A 22,390-nucleotide genomic window follows, 5' to 3' on the forward strand; every position below is an offset into this window, starting at 1 on the left:
ACAAGCGATTCTCAACTCTTATGGTGGTTTACTCTTTTATATGAGCTAAGAATCAAATTAAGCAGAGTTATAAGTACAAGCTGCGACTAAAAAAGTGTCTCATATTTAGCATGTTTGGTCAAGTTTTTGTGAAGGTAAAAGTACCTCTTTTTTTTTTAAAAACATATTTTTAAAGAATTGACATGTTTGATTAGATTTTTAAGAATAAAATAAAGATTTTTGAATAGTGACAAAAGATGTTTTTGAATGGTGATAAAAACTGTTTTTCATAAGTTAAAAAAGTATTTTTCTTTTGTAGAAACCCTTTAAAACCTTACCAAACATAAATTGTTCTTTTGATTTTGGCAATTTTTTTTAAAAAAAAAATTAATTACTCAAAAAGTATTTTTGTGCACATTTTAGAAATTGGCTAAGCAGCGATGCAGTATTTTTTTTTTTTCCCTTCCTGGCATCTTTTGCTTTTTAATTCTCAGATAGGAATATAGATTCTTTCCGTCAGTCGCTTGCAAATAACTGGAGCGTACAGTGACGCCGTTATAACGAAACCGTTATCTTCTCCAAGTCTCTGCACATGTGATGTGCCCATGATCACTGCCCCATTTATCTCACGAGTTGCTGAGGATCGAGTTGTAATTCACATTCATTAATAAAAAATTCTTACAATTCAAGGTATAATCCTAATAAAGCGTCTATTAATTAACAATTACGAACTGTAAATTTGATTTCTGCGAAAATCAATGGCATCAACTAGCAAAATGCCTGAGGATGAGGATCTACAAGAGGAGGTACTTTCATACTTTGATAAATTTAATCTAATTATTGTTACCAATTTTATATAGTAATACGCATTAAACCTAAAATCCTATAAATTGGGATTTCCTGTTTTCGTCTTGACTGAAGGTTGTAAAAGAGTTAGATTTCTAACTTGAAACAGGTTAAAGCAATATCTGTAGTTTGTACTTTATTGTCATACATTCATAAACCTGTAAACATGCTTATTGCTTATCAGTCAATGAGCAACATTTGAAACGAGTATGCCGTAAGGAAAGTAATACTCCCTCCGTTCCAATTCATGTGACACCGACTTGACACAAAGTTTAAGAAAAAAGGGAAGACTTGTGGTCTAAAACAAACCTTATTAGATATTTGTGTAGCTATAAATCTGGTAAAAGCGAATTTTGAAAGTTAAGTTATTTCTGAATTGTAAACGCGACATTCTTTTTTGCCTTTACTCAAAAAAGGGTGTCACGTAAATCGATAGGGAGTGGATAAATTGCAACTAAATGGAGGGAACTTGTAATCCTTAGCCGCAAAACCTCAGAATATTGTTCATTTTTTAGACTTTGGGGCTTCAATGTTTGTCAAGGCATCAAGTTGTTCTAATTGTTTAATTGCAGATCGAACATTTTGATGATTTTACCCTGGCCTCTTCGTGGGAAAGGTATTTTGTTCAACCATATCAATTTACTGCATTTACTTATTGTGTCCTCAAAGGTTAGATCATGATATATATAGGAGCATAGAATCTGAAGGTACTTTTATTGTTGTAGGTTCATATCCGAGATAGAGGCAATTTGCCGACAGTGGTTGGCTGATGGCACGAAGAATTTGTTAGTATGTTCTTTTTCAAATTCCTACTTCATCTTTTTTTTACATGCTTGATTCATAGTTCATCATTTTGACTTTGCATTTGAGTGATTATGAATTTCCAGTTGATATGTATGACTGAAAGTAGTGTACTTATACTATACGAAAAGTTCAAATTCTCCTTCTCAATCTCTTTCAGGAGAGCTGAACAATGGTAATGAATATAGTTGAGCGTTGATACTATTACCTTAGTTATCAGTCTGTTCCCTGTCCCTAACCAAATCTTGCAAGGGACTGAGCCTTTCAAGCTTGTGTTTCAATACTCCAGTTAATAGACTGAATATTAAGTCTATCTTATTTGTGTATTTTACATATTATCTAATGACAGAGAAAGGGTGCTGTCAGTTTGAATATCACTGAGGGCCTATATAAGGTCAAAACTGACCTGAAGTATGCGATGAAAAGCTATTGCATGGAGTATTATTTTGGAACACGCAATGATGGTATGCACATAATTCTGCTGCAAAAATCCGGCCGAGAGTGTTTTCATTTTTGACTTATCTAACCAATCTTCTGAATTTAGTTGGCCGAGGAAAAGCAAATGACTGGAGTTGTGAAGTGCATAAACTGCAACTGTCTTTTGGGTTGAATGACTTCCTGGTATATCTGTCTCTCTCAACCTCACACATGTCCACACAGAAGGATGACCTGTTTCATGTGTACTTAGTAACTTCATCTTGTATATAATGTTTTACTTTCTCTCTGAATTCCTAATGCTCATCCCTAGGTGATTGCTCCTCAAAGTGCCAGTGGCGTGGTTCTTGATGGACCGGAGGCCAGCAAACTTCTAAGTGCAGTTGCTATTGCCTTGTCAAATTGTTCCTGGTATGTTGTCACATGATGATATCATTCTATTTACTTTGTCACTATGGTATCATTCTATTTACTTTGTCACTTTCAAGTTATTAGCCTAGGTTTTATACCTGTTAGTAATTGAAGCACTCATCTTTCTTTTCCAGAATCACGTGCTAAAGTGCTAAAATTAAAGCGAGAGATCTAATAAATTTTGATGGAGCGCTGTTGCTCTGTCAGCGAGAATTTTTATCATAATGAGGTGCACTATATTGGAAGGTCAATTTTTAAGCAAAATCCTTTGGAGATGATGAGGCTGAAAGCCTGAAACTAAGGAGGAAATGATAAACGGGAACAGGATATTTTTCTGCTTCTAGTATACAGATTTGAATAGAATGTATGAACAAGTGGAACATCCCATCAATAAGAAAAGCCATTATGCCAGTTCACCTATTAAGAAGTGCAGAATTTTTAATGCACCTTTCATTTCTATCTCTTAAAAAGGGGCTCTGGGAAAACCTGCTTTAATATTAAGAAGGGGGACGGAAAAAAAGAATAAGTTGAAATCATCTGTACTTAGGTTTTCTTCAAGGAGCACTCAACTCTTGGCTCTATGTTTGTATACTTCTTCCTTTCTGTAACGAACAGTGTAGGAAAATGTTGATATGCTCACACCATGCAGTTTGTGGCCGGCATTTGTTCCAGTGCACGCTCCTTCTCGTGAAGCATACATTGGCATCCAGAGCACGGGAACCCTTTTCACTAGACGATTTGAAGCTGACCGTATAGGTAGCCAGGTGCCAGTGAAGCTTATGCATTTGGAGGGATTGTATGAGCTATTTGTTTCTAAATTTGTAAGTTCTTCTCATGTAGTCTTTGGATATTCCAAGTGATTTGTAGGTTCTGATGGTTTGTTGATCTTACAATTCTTGATGACTTGCTGCATTTCCTAAGCTGTACATAGAACTTCATGCTTCGTGTTTCATGAGCTACTTTTGCACAGTTTACAATTGGTTGATCTAGCTTTTTTGTGCTTTATTCTTCTTATCAGATGATATTTACATTTTGGATTCTGAAAGAGCAGCATATTGAAATCATGTCCAGATTGATTCGTTATTGTTCCCCATTTAAAATCATATCACCATATCCCTCTTTATACATTGTTTAGTCGGCCTTTTTATGACATGACAAGGGAGGGACAGCTTGGTGTAAGGACCCTCCTCCTTCAACTATAAGGTTGGGGTTTTGAGTTGCCAAAGGAGCAAAGCAGGGAAGGGTCACTATTGGGCTCCTGCACAGCGAAGTCTGGGGTGGGGTTTACCAATATCAATAAAATAAAAAAATAAAATTGGCTTTTTATATCATACTCACATCTCGACAATTGCATCTTTTCTTGCTCTCAAGGAATTAGATTACTTGTTCTATGAGCTTTTCATTATCTTCAGCTAATGTCCTTCCAATATACCTATTTGGAATTCCTTGCTCAAGGCCTTCTCCAATATGGACCTATCCATGCATCTTTTCCAAGTCAATCTCAAGATGAAGCTGACCTATCGTACACTTCCCTACGGCGAGGATGATGATGTACAAGAACCTGAGGGAGGCTTTACAGAATCTGGGGAGAGTCCCAAAACCAACCATCAGATTAGAAAACAGTGGGATGATAATTGTCCTTGGAGTGAGTGGTACTCTGCTGAGGACCCATTAAGAGGTAATTGTCTTGCTGAGGAGATTAATAACTGTATCAACTATATTTCACACTATCAGATCTGGTCGGAGCTCATCAGGGGGAGTGACATAAGACCATCTTAACCTGAGTTTGCAGAGTTGCTGCTTTAAGTTCTCGTAATTGACTGTTGGGATCTTTGCTCATAACTGGGCTCTTCTTAGAACAATATTTATGAATAAATCAGCCATTTCTTTTTCTTTTTCATCACTGTACATGTTTTTTGGGCCTTTCTATTAATCGGGAGTGCCCCGAGGAAAATTATCATTCTATCACCTATTGGGAGCATTGAAGGATTTCTAAGAGGCTTTAATTGCAGAGAATGACTTTCTTTAGGGGGGTTGTAACTCTCTATTTCAATCTTTTTCTATCCAACTATTACTTTTTGCTACAAGAGATTGAACTTAGTTCAATTCATAATTCTTTGTTCAACAACAACAACAATATACCCAGTGTAATCCCACAAGTGGGGTCTGGGGAGGGTAGAGTGTACGCAGACCTTACCTCTACCTTGGTAGGTAGAGAGGCTGTCCGACATAATTCTCTGTTCATTAGGTGTCATTGATTTACTAGATGTATTTCTTAATGATGCAGGCTTTGAGCTGCTTACAGTATGGTCAGAGAAAGCAATTGAGAGTTCACTGGAAATGGCTGAGCTGGAAAATGTGTCACCTCTTGAGGCTGAGAAGTGGTTAATATCTCCATGTTTATCTGATATTCTGTAAGAGACACTCTGAATACTTGCTTTTTTCCGCTCTTGCTTGCTCATGAAAATTAAAGACTTGGGCCTTCTCCACTACTTTCTTAACAAATTATGTTGGTAAATTTTGTGACTTAAAAGTGTTCATTTACCCTCTGGATGGGTTTCCTTGAGATTCTTGTTTGCTATGTGCACGTAATGCTAGCTCTACGGATTGATTGACTTATAGATACTTCAAAAAAAGACCTGCACATACTTTCCAGTGAAATGTGTTCCTATCGAAGTCTCTGCAGCCAATCACATCACACAAGTAAATATACAACAACAACAACATACCCAGTGTAACCCCACAAGTGGGGTGTGGGTAGGGTAGTGTGTACGCAGACCTTACCCGTCTACCTTGGGAAGGTAGAGAGGCTGTTTCCGGGAGACCCTCAGCTCATAGAAAGACGAAAAATAGGCAGTAGCAACAAGCAAAACAATAGCAAGATAATAAGATAACCAATGCTAAAGAAACAACAGATAGTAATAGAAATCAAAAAATAAGAAAATACAAGCAAAATGGTAAAACTCTGAGAAAGGAAAAGAAATGCGCCCGATTGTCCACTACCCTTCTACCCTAATTCTCGACCTCCACACCCTCCTATCAAGGGTCATGTCCTCAATGAGCTAAAGTTGTGCCATGTCCTGCCTAATCACACAAATAAATATAATCACCAAATATCCAGATAAAAGTTTTAATTCCTTTAGTAGTCAATGATTCAATATAGTGAAAGATAGGTGAGTAGTTTTGAAGAATTTGCTCTACGCTATAGTTGCTAGCCACTTTGCTGTGTCAAAAAAGCATTAATTATCATTGAAGTATATAACATTGGCAAGATCGTTATTTAATCCTCCATTTTTTTTTTAAAAAGTATATAAATTCGGCAACAAGAAGCTTATATAGTCTAACATGATATCCCCGCTGAACTTAAATCCGCTGCCCTAATGACTTGTTGAACGGGATGCTAACTACTCACAATTGCAAGTTTGTTGTTCCTGTGGGTCGCTGTGGCTAATGCTTGTCCAGAAGCCTTTCTTTTGTGAAGGATAAAGGATAATGCATCTTGTGATTCATGTCTTGCTAATTCAGTTTATCTATGCAGTAGTTTAAGAGATCTTGAATTGTGTATTTTACCAAATCATGCAGCTTTTCATCAGTTAGGTAGATGAACTTTCTCAACTAAATTATGAACTAGGTACTGAAATGGAACGTCGTCTTCTTGTTGGCTACAGCATTATGTGATTTTCTAATTCTACATTAAGAGGATGGAGTTAACACTGCAATGCTTTTAGCATTGTGCCAAATATAATTTGGAAATGGTGAAGCTTAACTTCTTCATTTTATACTTGCCTCATTTATTTCTTTTGCTTTTGAGGTGTTAGTGAGTGAAGAGGGCATTAAAGTTGAAATTGAGTTCTGCAAAATTGGCTGACTAAAACTTGCGTCGAAAACACTGAAAGATGCTTTTATGCAAAATTAAGCTTCTTCAGAAGGTCCTAGTTATCGCTGCTTATAAAAGAGAATACTTATCACAGTAGAGTTTGGGTCTTGGGGTTGGGGTGGGGGTGGGTGGGTGTGTGTTCTTTATATTATCTAATGTTGTCCTTTGATTCAATCTTGATTGGTTTGGACTTTGATTCAATCTTGATTGGTTTGGACTGAACCTCGTGCACCAATTTAGAGTCTCACTTCATAAACATATTTGGTGAATTCAGAAGCGATGGTTCTGGCGGAAAGAGAATTGGATTTGCATCACAGTTGCAGCTCTTAATTGACGCTTTGCATATGTCACTGGAGGCTAAATTTGTGGAAGATTTTATTTCAGGTTCTACAAATGTGCACAAACTATCTGCAATTTTCTGACCAATTAGGCCGCAGTTTCAGATTTAGGTACATGTGGAGTTTTTAGATTTTGATGCATTTGTCTCTAATCTACTCCTTTGTTTGTGCAGTAGAGCACTCAGGACCTGAGAATTTGAAGTCTACTGCAGTCATGCCTCCCCCAACTGTCCTTGATCGAGTTCTTAAAGACCTCTTTCATGAAGGTATAGCACAAGTTCTTTTTTTCCCCTCGAGTTGTCGTCTTTTCTCTGTCTTCCACTTGGAGTTGCGTAAATGCACATGCAATTCCGAAATGCTAACTGCTGCTTCCTGAGGTTTCAATTTTGATGGACAATATCCCTCTCAGATTCTATATTTATTTTATGTACTCTAGGTTAGACATATGATTAATGCCTTTTATACATTTAAGTCTGCAAGATGTAAATGTTTGAGGGAGAATGGAGGCAGGGGAGTAATAATGGCTTAGTGCTATTTCATTTTAACTTAATTTTTTTTGCTGTACATGCTCTGATTCTTTAAAAGCGCACTCAACGACCAAAATATCAATTGTTGCTTGTTTAACTTAAAACCATGAAGTTCAACAGATAGATTGAGTAATTTAATTCCTCTTATTGTTCACTAGTTAGATGCATCTTTCATTTATCATAGCCGTATTGAGGTAGAGTACTTTGATCTGGTTTACCCCACTAATGATAGATCTCTTAACAAGAAGAGAACTTAGAAACCAGACGTAATGAAAAGTGTATTCTGCAGAATATAATTGGTCACTATTGGTCTTGGAGTTCTGAATTTAGGGTCTAAATGGAGGGAGAGACATTCAGTTGACTTATCTTGACTTCATTTAATTTGTTCATACAGTTGGAGCCCTGCAATTTGATTTTGCTGAAGGAGATCATGAAAATTCTCGTACCATTAAAGGCGCTCCTCTTGAATCACTTTTTGGGCAGTTCTGTCTGCATGCTCTCTGGTTTGGTGATTGCAATATAAGGGGTATCTTCTGATCTCAATGTTCTGAACAAGTTCAAGAACTCACTTCCTTAGTATATTCCTTCTATTTAAGTTACTCAAAATTCTTCCCCCCCCCTGAGGCATATTTTTTCTGTGATGTCTATTTAGCTATTTCGGCATTCTGGATAGAGTTTGTACGAGAAGTTCGCTGGTGTTGGGAAGAGTCACAGCCATTACCTAGAATGCCAGCCAATGGTGTAATCGACCTAACTACCTGTTTAATTAACCAGAAATTACACATGGTAAGTCACATGCAGTAATGCCTGACAGTGAAATAGAAAATAATGAGTATGACTTTCATACCTGTCTACGGCTTTGGATAAGTGTATCTCCAAATGCCACAACGACTAGTTTTATCTTATAACGTGTAAACTGTGTCTGAATATTCTGTCAGTTCCCCTATTTTCCTTCTTTCACTGTCTTCCTTGATTTTCATTGTACGATTTAGTTGAAACCCAGCATACCTCATTCATTTGACATAGATTTAGTCCAATCTGACATGTAATCCTAAGCTTTCTGATTTTATATCTTGCAAAAACATGAATCAGAGTCTCAAATTTTCTTAAAGTTGTTAGTTTGTTGTTATCCTCGATGTCATGAGCTTTCTAATGAATCTGTTTCCAAGTTCAGTCTTAAATAGAAACATCTTTAAGAAAAAAGTGAGATAAAATGGTATCTTCTAAATTGTTAAATGTGGAGGTTTCATGAGTACTAGTGAATGACATGTTTCTGTACCTTTTGTCTTTGATACTCTATTTTAAAGATATGGCAACGATAAGTAATCTATCTGGTCTAATTTTGGTTTATCTCCCAAATATGTAGCTTTCAATTTGCATTGCTAAACAGCAGCAGTTGAATCAAGAGGGTCCAAAGGCAGGTGAAAACAAAATTTTCCTTTCCGCTCATGTTAAGGTACTTTTATGACAATTGCTTACATTGTTGTTTGTATCTTAATGTCTTAAGTGTTTAAGAACATCATAACTTAATTTCCTGTCAGGATATTAATTAACCTATGTGATATAGGCAGACACTAAGATCCAGAGTGATACACCTTCTCAAGATGGAGATACTCAGGCTTCTGGCGGGGAACGTGACAGGTGAAAACAATTTCACGTCTGTATTAATTGTTGAATGCTCCCTAATTTTCAGCGAATCTTATCTTTCTAAACTATGCCATTCCAATTTTTCTGCTTTTTAAGCACAGTTATTTCTTGTCTATTTTACAATGATAAGCTTCGTGGAGGTCAAGTGTTGTGATTTCGTCATGATGGAGGAATTGAAGCTCTTATGAGTCTAAAACCTGGTGATTTATGCCGCGGCAGTCTACATTCCCTAAGCTGTATCTTGGGGTGTTTATCTGAATTGCTTCATTAATTCATTTATTCTTGCTAATTGTTTCTAGCACTTTAAAAAGTTATAATGTTTGACATGGTTTGTTTTGACTCTAATTGGGAATATTCCCACTCTTTCCACTCGAGGGGAATTTAAATTTTTGGGTTATTGATGGAAGACCAGATACTTGAGACTTGTTCGAGGCAATATTTTATCTAAATAGTTAAACATGATGTTGGGTCAGGATGGGTGATGGCCTTCTCTTTATACTTTTCCGGCTACGTAAAGGATGACAGGCTAATCCACAAAATGATCTGACCATTTCTCTTTTTATCCATCTTTTATTTTGGGCTTTGCTTAATTATTTGGAGCTGAGGCAAGCTTACCTATTCTAGGGTTTATAGCTGGTCAGAGATTCATAGGTCTTAAAGTTGCAGCATTGGATTAAATTTAGTCAGGGAGAAATACATGCTTTTACCGTGCAAGATGTGGATATATTATATTTCGAAAACTTACTAACCTGTATTAGTTTTCTTCCCTTTGAACTGAACTGCGTTGTTTTCCTGTTCTCTCTGCAGTCTGTCAACACCAAATCGTCTAAAAGATCCAGCAAGTCATAGTTCTAGTTTTAGACATTCTGATGCTGTGAAATTAGGTGATCCAAAGCATTCGGCATGTATTAGGAGGGGATCCGCTGGTATTGTGGGGTCTACGGTGCTTCTGAAATCTAACCAGAACATGCATGCTCCATTTACACAGGTTGATTTGTTTGCACTGCTAACTGAGTATTTGCTGTTTCCATCAGTCTTCTGTTTCCTTCCCACATTTGTTTCTGGTATAATGACAACCTTTTGACGTGGAAAATTTGTTATAGGATCCACCTCTTATGACTGAAGACATGCATGAAGAACGTCTACAAGCCGTGGAGGCCCTTGGTGAATCTTTTGTGAGCTCAAAGCTCTATTACAGATAATTCATTTTTTGATCGATAATCATGAAATTTTCTGCTGGCACTATTCTTGCAGAGATTCACTGCATATTGTAAATTGAATGAAAGATGATTTCTGATATAAGAAGTCTAAAGCCTTTCTCAAAAATAAAATAAAATATAATTAGTCTAAAGTCGTTTACTGAATCATCTACATCTATCCTGGTTTTCAGGCTATATAGCACATGACACTGTTTCCTTTGACTTTTCTGTTTGTTTAGTACTAAACATGTTCAATAAGAGAAATGGTATCGTAATTCCCACCAGTTCTTACATCTTCTTTTGCTTAAGAAATTGTGAACAAGCACTGCACTTCATTGCAAGTAGATCTCCTTAGATGATTGGTTGTGTGATGGCATTTGGAAAAGAAGCTACAAGGGGTCTCTAGGTAATTAAATCTATACACACGTCTCAGATAGGGAAGTATATTGATGGTCCTGAATATGTAGATTAAGATTTCCCAATTAAAAAAAATGTAGATTAAGATATATTCATTGCATTCCATTAATTATATGGCGTAAACAGTATGATCACGGTAAAGTAGTCTCCTTTTGCCTAATATATAATAGAGAATCTTTGAGTCATCTATATACTACGTAATAAACTGCATATAAACTGAAAAATCTAGAATAACTACCTTGGGTCTCTCCTAAATTGCTAATACTGATTTGCCCCATGTTCCCACTACTGAATTCAGTGATTATAGGTTTTGGTCTCTTCACTAAACTCCACTCTCTCACTTTTGAGCCCAACATAAAATTTTCTCGTTATTATTATTGTTTTTGAGAAAAAATTTAAAACATGGTACCGCTTTGTATTCATTTGCTACTTATGTCTAGAATTACTATTAAACATTATTTAAAATATTTGCACACAAGGTGGCAAATTTTCTAGTATTTGGATTGTTTGGTATTGGTTTGTGTTTTTGACTATCCTAGTCTTGTTTGAAGGACATTTGGCAGTTGTTTTTTGTTAAGCTATCCTTCAGTTGCTTCATAAAGTCTTATCATTTCCACTATTACCATTATTTTCATCTGACAATGGAATGTCTAATGCTCATTTGCAGAGCTTTTCCGCCCAACTAGAGAAAGACATTTTGTCATCAGGTAGGAACTTCTGTACCTTTTATTTTCTTAAAGGTCTTCCTTCTTGCTGTCTTCGGCACGTCTGCATGTGTTAATACAATATGTTGCTCGGATCCTCAAAAAATATAATGTCGCCCCGGCGGTGTTAGATCCTCCAAAAATGAATAACTTTTGGAGGATCCAATGCACACCCGACAACATTTTTGAAGGATCAGAGCAACATAGGTTATAGGATTCTTATCAGTCATTGCAAGTTATAGGTTTCTTCTCACTTGGCTAAAGTATCAAGTGAGCATCATGAGGATCTCTGCTTTTTGGCTGTTGTGTGCTGAGATTATGAGATACTTCAAGAGTTTGAAAATGTAAAAATAGATGGATGTGCATCTTGTGGTGCCTGGTGCAAAACTGCGAATAATTAACACATTCTTCTGCCTTACTTCAAGAGTTATTGGAACAAGACACTGTTGCTCGAGTTGAAATACCACTTATTAGTTTTTACTGCCACAGAATAATTTTTTAGTCATTAGTTTAAGAACTGAGAGCAGGTCCATTATTGCTCAGGGTTTCTTGAACAGAAAATTTGCTTCTCATTGAGAGTTCTGCAAATTTGTTCTAGTTATGACATCATAGATCCTAATCATAAGAAATATTCCTTGTTTGGATCTGTCTCTTTTAATAGCCAGCCTAAAATCCTTTCATGTAATTAATTAAATATAATGCAGCTACTATCACTTTTTTTTTTTAGAATGAAAAAGTGATGGCCATCATATTGTTACATGTATTCCTTGTCAGCTATGTTTCTTTTTGTTTTATCCTATGGGCTAGAATTTAAGTTTTATTTCTCTTGGATAAATCATTATACGGAATTATATCGGATATAATATACTTATGTTTGTATATGAAATGAACTCTGTATGATGTTACCAGATATTTACAGGTAGTTATTGAAGCGAAGAAAATCATCCAGTTGCAATGAAGCACAACATTGAATTGTATGTGGTGCATCTAGTCTCTAAGACGACGAACCAAACAAACAGTTGTACGACATACTCCTAGGGTCGCAATACACCTTTATTAACAATATCTCCTAATTGGAATCACAGATTATCACATCACTGGACGAAATGGCACCTTAATAATTGTCAAAAGGGGTTAAAATCCTTACAGGCGTATAAGGGCTAGACTTTTGCTAAGTTACTTTTTTGCTGCACATGTACAGATTTGGACAGCACTTTAGTGCTGATCATTTATTAAATACCTTACCTTCTTAAAAAAATGTTTAAAATGGATTAAGTATCTCAGGCCAATATGTTATAGATGAGAATCTCTGCATCAGATATAGTTAAGCTTCTCAAGGTTCTGAAAAGTGTACCATAAAAACTTCTTCCTAATTGTCTAAGTGAATCAAATCCTTGATTTATTTTCCATTTATTTATTTGTTCTCTGCAGTTGCAGATTAATGGATCGCACTAGACTTACTTTTTTCCAATTATTATTTGCTTGCTGATATTTGAAGAATTGATCTTTTTTACTTGTTCACTCTTTTTACCCTTGCATTGTGCAATAGATATGTCTGCTTTTAAAGCAGCAAATCCGGGTGCTGTGTTTGAAGATTTCATCCGGTGGCATTCACCCAGAGACTGGGAGAATGAGAACATTAAGGGGAAGGCAGAGTCAAGAAATGATTGGCCACCTCGTGGAAAACTTTCAGAAAGAATGTCTGAACGTGGGAATTCATGGAGAAAAATCTGGAATGAGGCACCTCCATTGCCAGCTTCTGAGCAGAAGCCCCTTCTGGATCCAAATCAAGAAGGAGAAAAGGTATACTGGGATTGTGTACTGCATAGATTCTGGTATAAGTGATCCATCATGAATCTTCAACAGAATTTCGATTAATTTATTAGACAAATTGCAGGTTTTGATCCTTGAATTAGAACTTGGTGGTTTATTTCCCTCAGACTAGTTGAAGGGAGAATATTTGGTTCTCCAGAGTCTAAAATTTGGAGACTCCAGAGCTTTCCTCCCTATTAAATAACCGCACTGGCTTCTGCCATCCGTTTTCCCTATTCATCTATTGCCCCTTTTTAATCCAGACAGATGATTCCTTACATCTTGTAATCTTCTTACATCTTGTAATCTTACTCCAAATCAGCATCGTCTTTGACTTCCTTTAACACTTGCAGTGTTAATGACCTGAGCGTTCGGGTCAGGACGCTGACTGAGGAGGGTTTTAGGACATAGAGGAGGACCAATAAAGAAAGGGCGCGAGGGCAGTTGAATTACAAAATGTGAATGTAGTTTGGTCAATCCATTGAAAAGCTCGCCTTTTTTGAGTAGCTTCTTGATTTCATTGGAAGTAATTTGTATCGTTCAACTCGTGTAGGTTCTTCATTATTTGGAAACACTGCGTCCATATGAATTGTTGGGACAAATGGTTTCTACTGCTTTTAAAGCAGCAGCTGACACACTAAACAGAACGTCGTTTGGAGGTCTAAAGCAGTTGACCACCAGAATTGGACAACTTTACCTCACTATGGCAGCTACTCTCAGATGCTTGCAAAGTACATTGTCTGTTCTAGTATGTTATTGAGTTGCAGTAAGTTTTAGGAGCTCGTAAATTTACAGGTTGACCTTTTTTCGTTGCAGAAAATAGCCTTTCTGTTGGCACCGAAGATATTGAAGACCTGAAACGGCTCTGTGCAATTTTTGCTCATGTTGAGAATTTGATAACACTAGCTGCATCTCTTCATCATAAGTTCTTGCAAGCACCACGTCTATCAGAATTAATTTTCAGTGACTACTACAACTTCTGTCTACCAAAAATGGGAACAGTATCAATTGGTGGTGATGAGAAAAAGGTATGGTATATCTCTTGTTCTCTCTCTTTTGCTATCTCTAGAATGAGAGATTGATATCTTGGTCAATAATTATTAGCACATCTCCCTAACTTGCTTAACAGTATATACCTTTTGCCCCCTCACTTTAGCCTTTGAGGGTGAAGATGTCGTTTTTAATGAATTATTTCCATAAACCAGTCTAAATTACCTGTGCCTCTTATCTCTTGCTTTCTTATTTTGTATGATGTCTTTGTTTTGTTAGGAGTTTGATAAGAAACAAGAAGTTAGGCGACAAGAGAGAGAGGTAGTTGCAAGCATGTTCACTCCACCTACTGCTAATCAATCATGGAGGAAAGTCTTAAGCATGGGAAATCTTCTCAATGGCCATGAACCAACTTTGAGAGAGATCATATTTTCCAAACGTGATCACCTTAGCGAAAATTACTATGCTAGTCATGCTCCGAGGGGTTACCAACAAGAACTAGAAACATACAGAATGTACATACGCGGAACCTCAAATGATCTTAGTGTTGCACTAGCAGTTGCCTCTTGTGACTAGTTTCGTCATTAAAGGAACCAGGTAAATTATTGTCATTTCTCTTATCAGTTATTAGCATACAACCAGTCATTCTTTCATTCGCGTTCCATTGATATGCCATGCTATTGAATTTTCTAATTTGCTTGAAAGAGGCTCTTGATTGTCACATCTTTTCACCCTTTCCTTGATATACATTTTTTTTTTCCGGCTGTGTCCAATTTTGCATTGGAGAATTTACTGGGTACAATTTGACGTTTTCCATGGGGTCATAAAAAAATATGTACCCGATGGTGTGGTCAATGAAGTGAGTTGAGAACTATGAGGTCTCAACTCTCAAGTTCAAATGTAAGGAAATAACACTAAGAGATTTCTTTTCATTTGTTCAAGTCTTAGTATATAGGTAGGTAACCGCTAAAATTAGTTGAGAGGTGCGTGCAAATTGGTCCTGACACCATGAATAAAAAAAAGAGTTTGAAGTTTTCCATGGTTCATATGGTAGTTTTGTCCTTAATTACTGCCGCCACACCTCTGTCGTCTTTCTTCAGGTTTCTTGCATATGGCACGTCTCATATTTCTTACGGCTACTTTGCAATATTTTTTGGTCCAGAGGGTCATTATCCATCATTAATTATTCAGTTCTGTCTAACCAAACGCCCTCCAACGAAGACGTCATTTAGAATAAAGTTTCCTTACGTTTTTTCAACTTTCAACCAATCAGACGGTTTCCATGATTGGCAGACAAGAGTCAGGCAATATGTAGCTTATTGTCCTTTCACCGATTCCGAACTATTTTTTTGGGCGGTGTTTCACCCAGTATTTGTTACCTGAAGTTAGATATGGAGTTAAGCACCCAAGGGTGCTTCATATATAGTTCTCTCTCTTCCTCTTGCCAAAAAGAAAACAAAAAGAGAGTAAAAAGAAAAACAGTAGCTGCTAGGTTTGATGAGCAGGCTAATAACTACTCTATATAAATGAAGTATAGTATTAAGAGGAAACAAAAAGGGATCCCAAACAAAAAAGCAAAATGAAAGATAACCTCCACAAACTTCTAGCTATTATAAATAAAATGTGCTTACCAAAAGAAAAAGCTAAAAGAACTGGGGGGAGGACCCTACTCGAAAAACATCTGGCTTTCAGTGGCTAAATGCAATTGCTTTGAAGAAAATGGGAGGCAAAAGTAATGAGGATATCATATTATGGGCCCTCTTCTAAAAGAATCCAAATCTCTTGAAGGGTCATTTCATAAAGGGAATATAATCTCCATACGCTTCTTTCTATTCCTAAATGCTTCTCCCTGAAATCGTCTTTTTCCATTTTTAATTCATCAATCATAGTAGAAAGATGAAGTGTTTTAAAGGGGAAACATATTTTTTTCCGTTCTTTTGCCCCTTTAGAAAATTGAAAATTGTGCAATAACGGTTATAGGCGTTTTAGAAATTCTTCTCAAAGTATTTGATTGATTACTGGACGATTTGAACGTTTAGATTCCACTACCTACATTTTCTTTCGACCTTAAAGTTTTTAGTGTCTTCAAATACCAATAATTTTATCATGACCTTTACCACAGCCAATACTAGTGTGGGTTGTATTTTGAGATTTAGTGCAATTATCAAATCTAAACGCCAACGGTCCAAAAGAATGATATTCTAATCAAGGCCCCAGGCGTACGAGGCTACCGACTATTGCAAGGTGATAAGTACAACCATTACACTTGCTTCTTTAGATGGTTATAATTACATTGTTGGAGTTTTTTCTTTCGGAGGCGCTATTTTGTAGCAGAGTATAAACACACGACATCTTACGTTTCAATATTATTTTATTTTTATAATCGTGGTGTGTAGGTCAGTTTGCGTGCATCTCGAATAATTTCATGGGGGTATCTGCTACCTACTACTAGTATGGGTATGTGTAATTCTATCCGCTAAGACTTGGACAGATGAGAAGAAAATCACTTAGTGATTTTGCCTCTATTGAAATTTGAACTTGAAACTTGATGATTCTTAACTCAAATCATTTACGCCATAACCCTTGGTTGCTAACTAAGACGACAGATGGATGAAAGAAAATCACCCAAAGATTTTAATACATTGAAATTTGAACTTTGAAACTTCATGATTTTAACTCAAATCATTTACGCCATAACCCTTGGTTGCTAATGCTATACTGTATTTGATACTTATCTTTTAGAGTATGAAATCAAACGCCCACGACAGGTACTATTCATATTGGTATTCGTTGCTTTCTATCAATCATTTTATAGTCACTTGATTACAAAAAAATATGTATTATATTGTTCTAAATTTGCAAATGATTGTCTAATAGCACTCATCTTACTATCTTAAAATTCTATAGATTCACATTAGATCAACTGAAAATGAAGCCTATCCCAACTATCAAAGATTATATTCTACCGACGTGAATCAGAAATTGAAACACTCAGTGGTCCTTTTTCTTGTGAAGGAAATAAAAGTACCAATTAAAGCATGAATTGTCGCATCGTAGAAGACACATAAGTTTTATGTGTTACGGTGCAAAACGAAAGTATTACACTATCAAATAACTTATAAGATTCTATCATAAATTTTGGTCGATAAATTGATAAAAATAGTACTCCCTCCGGATCAAAAAAGTGTCTACTGACGAATTTCGAGCACCCAAGAAAATCTTAACTCGTAGAAAAATAAGTAATTTGACTAAACTATTTACAATTAAATAGGCATTGAGATTTGATCATATAACACTTAATAGGGGCAAATCTGAAAAAATAATATTAATTATTTCTTAATTTGATAAGTGAACACTCTTTTTGACCCAAGAAAAAAAGGTTAAGTGGATTTTTTTTTTATCTGGAGGGAGTAACTTATTAACTATTCTATAGTATTAAATTACTCAATAGTATTAAAAAAGGTTTTAGGTATATATAACTTAAATACATTGCTATCTTTCACGAGGTTTGGGTCACTATCAGTTGGAAATAGACCCAACATCTAAGTGGGAACACAGACATGAATGGTTGTTGGGGAGTAATAAATAGACCAATTACATACGTTTACTCTTCTTCTTCTATTTGTCGTACTCATATCCTCTTATCAATATTTTTTATTATTCAAGTAGAGAACAGTAATTCAAGTTCAAATTCTGGAGTGGAATTCCTGTGGGATAATTCAGTAGTTAAAAGTTTTTAATTCAGGCATTAATATCACCAGTTTCACCTAATATATTTTACCTTCTGCCTAAAGCCTATTGAAAATTCTCTTAAATTAATATTATTTACGTTGTTTTGGATGCTAATTCTCTTAAATATAATATTTAAAGCAATAAATTTCAGAAATCATTACTTTGAACGCGCTACTAAGTACTAACAATCTTAATGAAAAGCAATAGATTTTAATATCATCAACAGTAGGCCCCTCTTCGTGATGTAATATATGGAAATTAATATATTTTATTATCACTAGCGTATTGTTTATTCGAAGAAATCGCACGATGTAATATTCAATTATTATGATCATTATCAATTTATCATCATCAACATCAATTTGCGTTAATGTCATTCCTGAAATTATTATTTCTTTTCCTTGAAAATAGCACCTATTTTTTAATTTAATTTAATTTTAACAATAATGACTTTAAATAATTGTACTCTATCATCCATCTTGTGCTGACTGCTGATATAGTACGTATATCAGGCTACATAGGATATACCCTATGAGAACTTTCATTTTCAAAAGCTATTTTTGATTGCTTAAGGAGAGGCATGATTAAAAGGAATCCCTTTAGTGTGAAGGCATAAATGATCATGGAAGTCAATTAAATCTTTTCCTAAATTATAATTTAAGGAAATTGTGGGGTTTGGAATTAAATTGACTTTTTTGTATACATTGTAAAGTTAATGAGAATTTATCTTAATGGGGTGAAGCATCGGATACCTTTCTTTTTCGCAAAATAAAATATGCAAAGACAGTTATAGGAGGGAGATTTTCCAAGATGCTGTACGATGAAGTCACTATTATCTTGACTACATATGGAGCTTATCTTGTGTCTTGTGTATCTCCCACGTCGTTCAAAAATTAATTTAGAGTTTAAGTTTTTCGTACTGATAATGTATAAAATATTTATTTTAATAATACATATTTGTTCAATTTATTTCTTTCAATTTTGATCCCATAAGGGGCACCTTGAAAAATTGTAAATAAGCAGGAGAGATCCTCAAATCTTCTGGAGTACGCAGGGTGTTTGAACCGAAACACATACCTACAATGAAAGTAAACATGTTAACACAACCTTTTTAATAAAGGTCTAAAGGGTTACTACTACATAAGCAATATATTGATTTTTTTCTCCAACATTAATTAAGTCAATTATACAGTAATTACATGTAAATTATTATGATAAGCATTAATTGATAATTTGGTAAAAATGCAATAGATAATATTAAGTAAGGCAAAACTCTAAATTATTTAATTAATCATTTTTAACAAGTGGATGTCTCTGAGCTCAGTGTGCAATGTCCTTTTTTTTTTTTTTGGTTCTTGAAACAACCACTCATCTATACAAATATTTCTTCACAAAAAGAAATACCGCGTTGTCGATAAATATTTTTCTAGTTTTGTCGTTTGAAATGTTGCACTCTTTGTCATGTCATTTTCTTAATTTTTGAAAAACAAGAAGGACAAATTTCGTGTGGGTTTCAAAGTAGTAGAGAGGTAGGGAATGGAACAAAGTGGAAAACAAAGAGAGAGATGAAATTAAATGTAGTCACACGAGACTCCTCATTTTCCACATTTGGCATTAACTCCCACCGTCAAGCCCCAACCCGTCCTTTGTTCTTAGTGTATAGTGACATATTTATACTTCTTTTGGTATAATTTTTATTTAAGGAAGGAATTGTACAAAAATAATTTGTTACTACTATTTGAATTGATGAAAATGACTCTACAAATATTTTGTGTAGTTTATATTACTGATTTTCAACGTTTTAAAATAAAAGTATCCTGTAAAATGAGTTACTATTGTAATGAGTCATCTAAGCATTGAACTTTTACACTTCCCTTAAAAAGACATTCATAACCTTAATCACATATAAGTGTTTATTTAAATTATTCTTTATTTCTTTTTAAGTGTCTATTCCACTAATTGAAACAATAAAGGTACAGTTCAACAAGAATAACAATATTTATTTATATATTTTTGAAACACCAAATATTTATAAACAAATTTAGTACCAACACAATGAATACTTGGAACCAGATGCAGTATTACCGAATATATATCAATATCATGAGAGAAGTTAGAAGGATGGAAGGAATTCATTCGATCACTTTTGTTTTTAAATCACAATATATATAAGAGGTTAAATTTTTTGTATATATATTATGAGAGATAATGAATTTTCTTGGTGAAAAACCTGCCCACTGTTGAAAATGAGTTGGTAATTTAAAAACAAAGAAATTTCTTGCTACATAGAGCTAAATTACGGCACTTCCATATTTCCATTGACTTTTCTGACATTAGGAATCCCACTGCAAAAAGTAAGTTCGTACGATGGTCCCACTCCCTAGACCCATTCAAGATGCCATTAAGTAATTCTATGTGCGCCACTGTGTACCACACATCTTAATCTCACAGAACCTATGGTTAATCATGTGACAATTAAAAAGAAACATATGAAAATATTTCACAGCTATTTCGGATATAGCTATACTCCGTTTCAATTTATTTGTCTTATACTTTTACTTTCTTTTTTAATCCGTTAAAAAAAGAATATTTCTTTCATTTTTTTAGCAATTTTTTAATTTCAATTTTTCACATATGTTTAATTCCACAAGATTAAAAGGTATTTTGGTACATTCACATATCTTTAATGAATAACCATAAGATTCAAAAGTCTTCTTTACTTTCTTAACTTTGTGTCAAGTCAAAAACAGATAAACAATTGAAATGGAGGATTTTTTTTTTTTTTTTTTTTTTTTTTTTTTGCTTTTGGATATAATTATATTTGTAGAGGCAACAAAATTCCTTTACGACTAGCAAATTAAAAATATCTAGCAATTAATATAAGGTAATACTAGTAATTATTATACTATTACAAGTTAAATTATATTGATAGATTAAACGGAAATTCAATTGTCTAAATTGTCCTAGTTATATTTTCTCAAAGACAATACAATCTCCTAAATGGAACATTTGTTTTAGTTTCTTACAGAAAGTGAAAAGTGAAAATTTGCTATTATGCAATTCAAGTTAATATTTCTTATTTCAACCATTTCGTTGCATGGAGTGTGACTGAACCATCTACGTCAACGGAGGGACTGGTACATGTTAGTGATCTTGCAGTGAAATTACAATTACAATTGAAAAATAACAATGAAGAATAAAAAATTTTATGGGCAGAAGGCGGATATCTCGCTTTTTAAGGAGATTCAAACCCATCAAGAAGAAATTTACCGGCCCAAATAATCTTCGACTTGTCCCTCCAAAGGATACAAATGTACCGAACACGTCGTATAACTCAACGAATCGACAAGATGTTGAGTCCAAAGCTCCACCAAAAGAACACCTTCCTTCAACTAATAAACTCTTTTATTTTTCACTTTCCTCACTTTTCCTCTCTACACCCACAAGTTATGGATTGAACTTATTTTTTTCTTTTTTTAATGTATAAATTGGTGAATCATAATTCATCCTTTTATAATGGATGAAAATGTGAAAAACATGTTTAACAAAAAATGTGAAAATCATGGTCAACACAAATGTGAAAATCATGATCAACAAAAAATGTGAAAAACATTGTCACATTTTATACTACAAAACAATGAAAGATCTTGGTGAGGCAAATTTTATTCTTGGAATAAAAATTACTAAAACATGTGATGGAATTTGCCTTGACCAATCACATTATGTTGAGAAAATTGTGAAAAAATATAACTTTCGATTGCAAGCATGTTGTAACTCCTTTTGATTCAAGTATTCACTTGTATCCCGTTCAAAGTGAAAATGATGTGATAAATCAAAAGGAATATGCTAGCTTAATTGGAAGTTTGAGATATGTGACTGATTGCACTAGGCACGATATTGCGTATGCGGTTGGAGTACTTAAGCGGGTTTACAAGCAAGCCGGAGTAGTGATCATTGGCATGCCATAACGAGAGTTATGAAATATTTAGTTAGCACAAAACCTATGGCTTGTTTTATAAAAAATATCTCAACGATTTCAAGGCTTTACCGACGCGGACGGAACACTTTATCCGGTGATTCCCGTTCTACCACCGGTTATATTTTTACGTTGGCGAGGTGGTGCTATTTGTTGGAAATCAAAAAAGCAAACTATTATTGCTAACTCTACCACGAGGCCGAACTAATTGCTTTAGCTTCGCTAAGTGAAGAAAGCGAATTGGTTAAGAGATTTATTATTTCAAATTCCTTATTTTGAAAAACCAATTCCTCCTATTTTAGTTCATTGTGATAGCACCGCAATTAGTGAGTTCAAAACCGTTATTATAACGGTAAATCCGAACCTATAGGAGAAAACACAAGATCTTGTGAGATCATATTTGACAAGTGGTACCATTAACGTTGATTATGTCAAATCTTGTGATAATCTTGCAGATCCACTAACCAAGGCTCTTGCAAGAGAAAAGGTCTGGAACACATCGAGAGGGATGGGATTGAAGCCCATAAATTCATGAGTCGTATATGAGGAAACCCAACCTGGGGACTAGAGATCCTATAACCAGGTTAAATGGGAAAAACGAATCATATGATGACTTGTTGAGGAAAATGCACTATTTTATTTATTCCCTCCCTATGGTGTAAGTGCATTATTCTGTAACAATTTGTGGAGGTTGAGTTT

At 34.9% G+C, this 22,390-nt stretch overlaps 1 protein-coding gene across 4 annotated transcripts; it reads left to right on the plus strand.

Annotated features, from left to right (window-relative positions):
• Positions 1–652: 652 nt before the first annotated feature.
• Positions 653–14,714, plus strand: LOC132052939 (uncharacterized). Of its 4 annotated transcripts, none has more exons than XM_059444683.1 (22): positions 653–785; positions 1,398–1,441; positions 1,551–1,614; positions 1,976–2,090; positions 2,171–2,247; positions 2,375–2,472; positions 3,122–3,293; positions 3,928–4,150; positions 4,760–4,886; positions 6,624–6,733; positions 6,861–6,953; positions 7,609–7,740; positions 7,867–8,000; positions 8,581–8,670; positions 8,782–8,855; positions 9,669–9,849; positions 9,965–10,036; positions 11,145–11,184; positions 12,731–12,984; positions 13,547–13,724; positions 13,810–14,021; positions 14,263–14,714. In XM_059444683.1, exons 1-22 carry the CDS (start codon positions 738–740, stop codon positions 14,557–14,559), a joined length of 2,835 nt encoding a protein of 944 aa, XP_059300666.1. In that variant the 5' UTR covers positions 653–737; the 3' UTR covers positions 14,560–14,714. The 4 variants fall into 4 exon arrangements, with proteins under 4 accessions (XP_059300666.1, XP_059300668.1, XP_059300667.1 ...); XM_059444685.1 differs by having other exon boundaries at positions 8,581–8,635; positions 8,786–8,855; XM_059444684.1 differs by having other exon boundaries at positions 6,864–6,953.
• Positions 14,715–22,390: the final 7,676 nt, after the last annotated feature.

The sequence above is a fragment of the Lycium ferocissimum genome, chromosome 4 (genome assembly GCF_029784015.1).
Source record: "Lycium ferocissimum isolate CSIRO_LF1 chromosome 4, AGI_CSIRO_Lferr_CH_V1, whole genome shotgun sequence".
Lineage (NCBI taxonomy): Eukaryota > Viridiplantae > Streptophyta > Magnoliopsida > Solanales > Solanaceae > Lycium > Lycium ferocissimum.

Excerpts from the sequence above, each read along its gene's own strand:
- LOC132052939 (XM_059444683.1), top strand. The coding sequence starts at position 738 with ATGGCATCAACTAGCAAAATGCCTGAGGATGAGGATCTACAAGAGGAG. Across the intron at positions 7,741-7,866 it reads TGGTGATTGCAATATAAGGG|CTATTTCGGCATTCTGGATA; the intron begins GTATCTTCTGAT and ends ATGTCTATTTAG. Across the intron at positions 8,671-8,781 it reads TCCTTTCCGCTCATGTTAAG|GCAGACACTAAGATCCAGAG; the intron begins GTACTTTTATGA and ends TATGTGATATAG.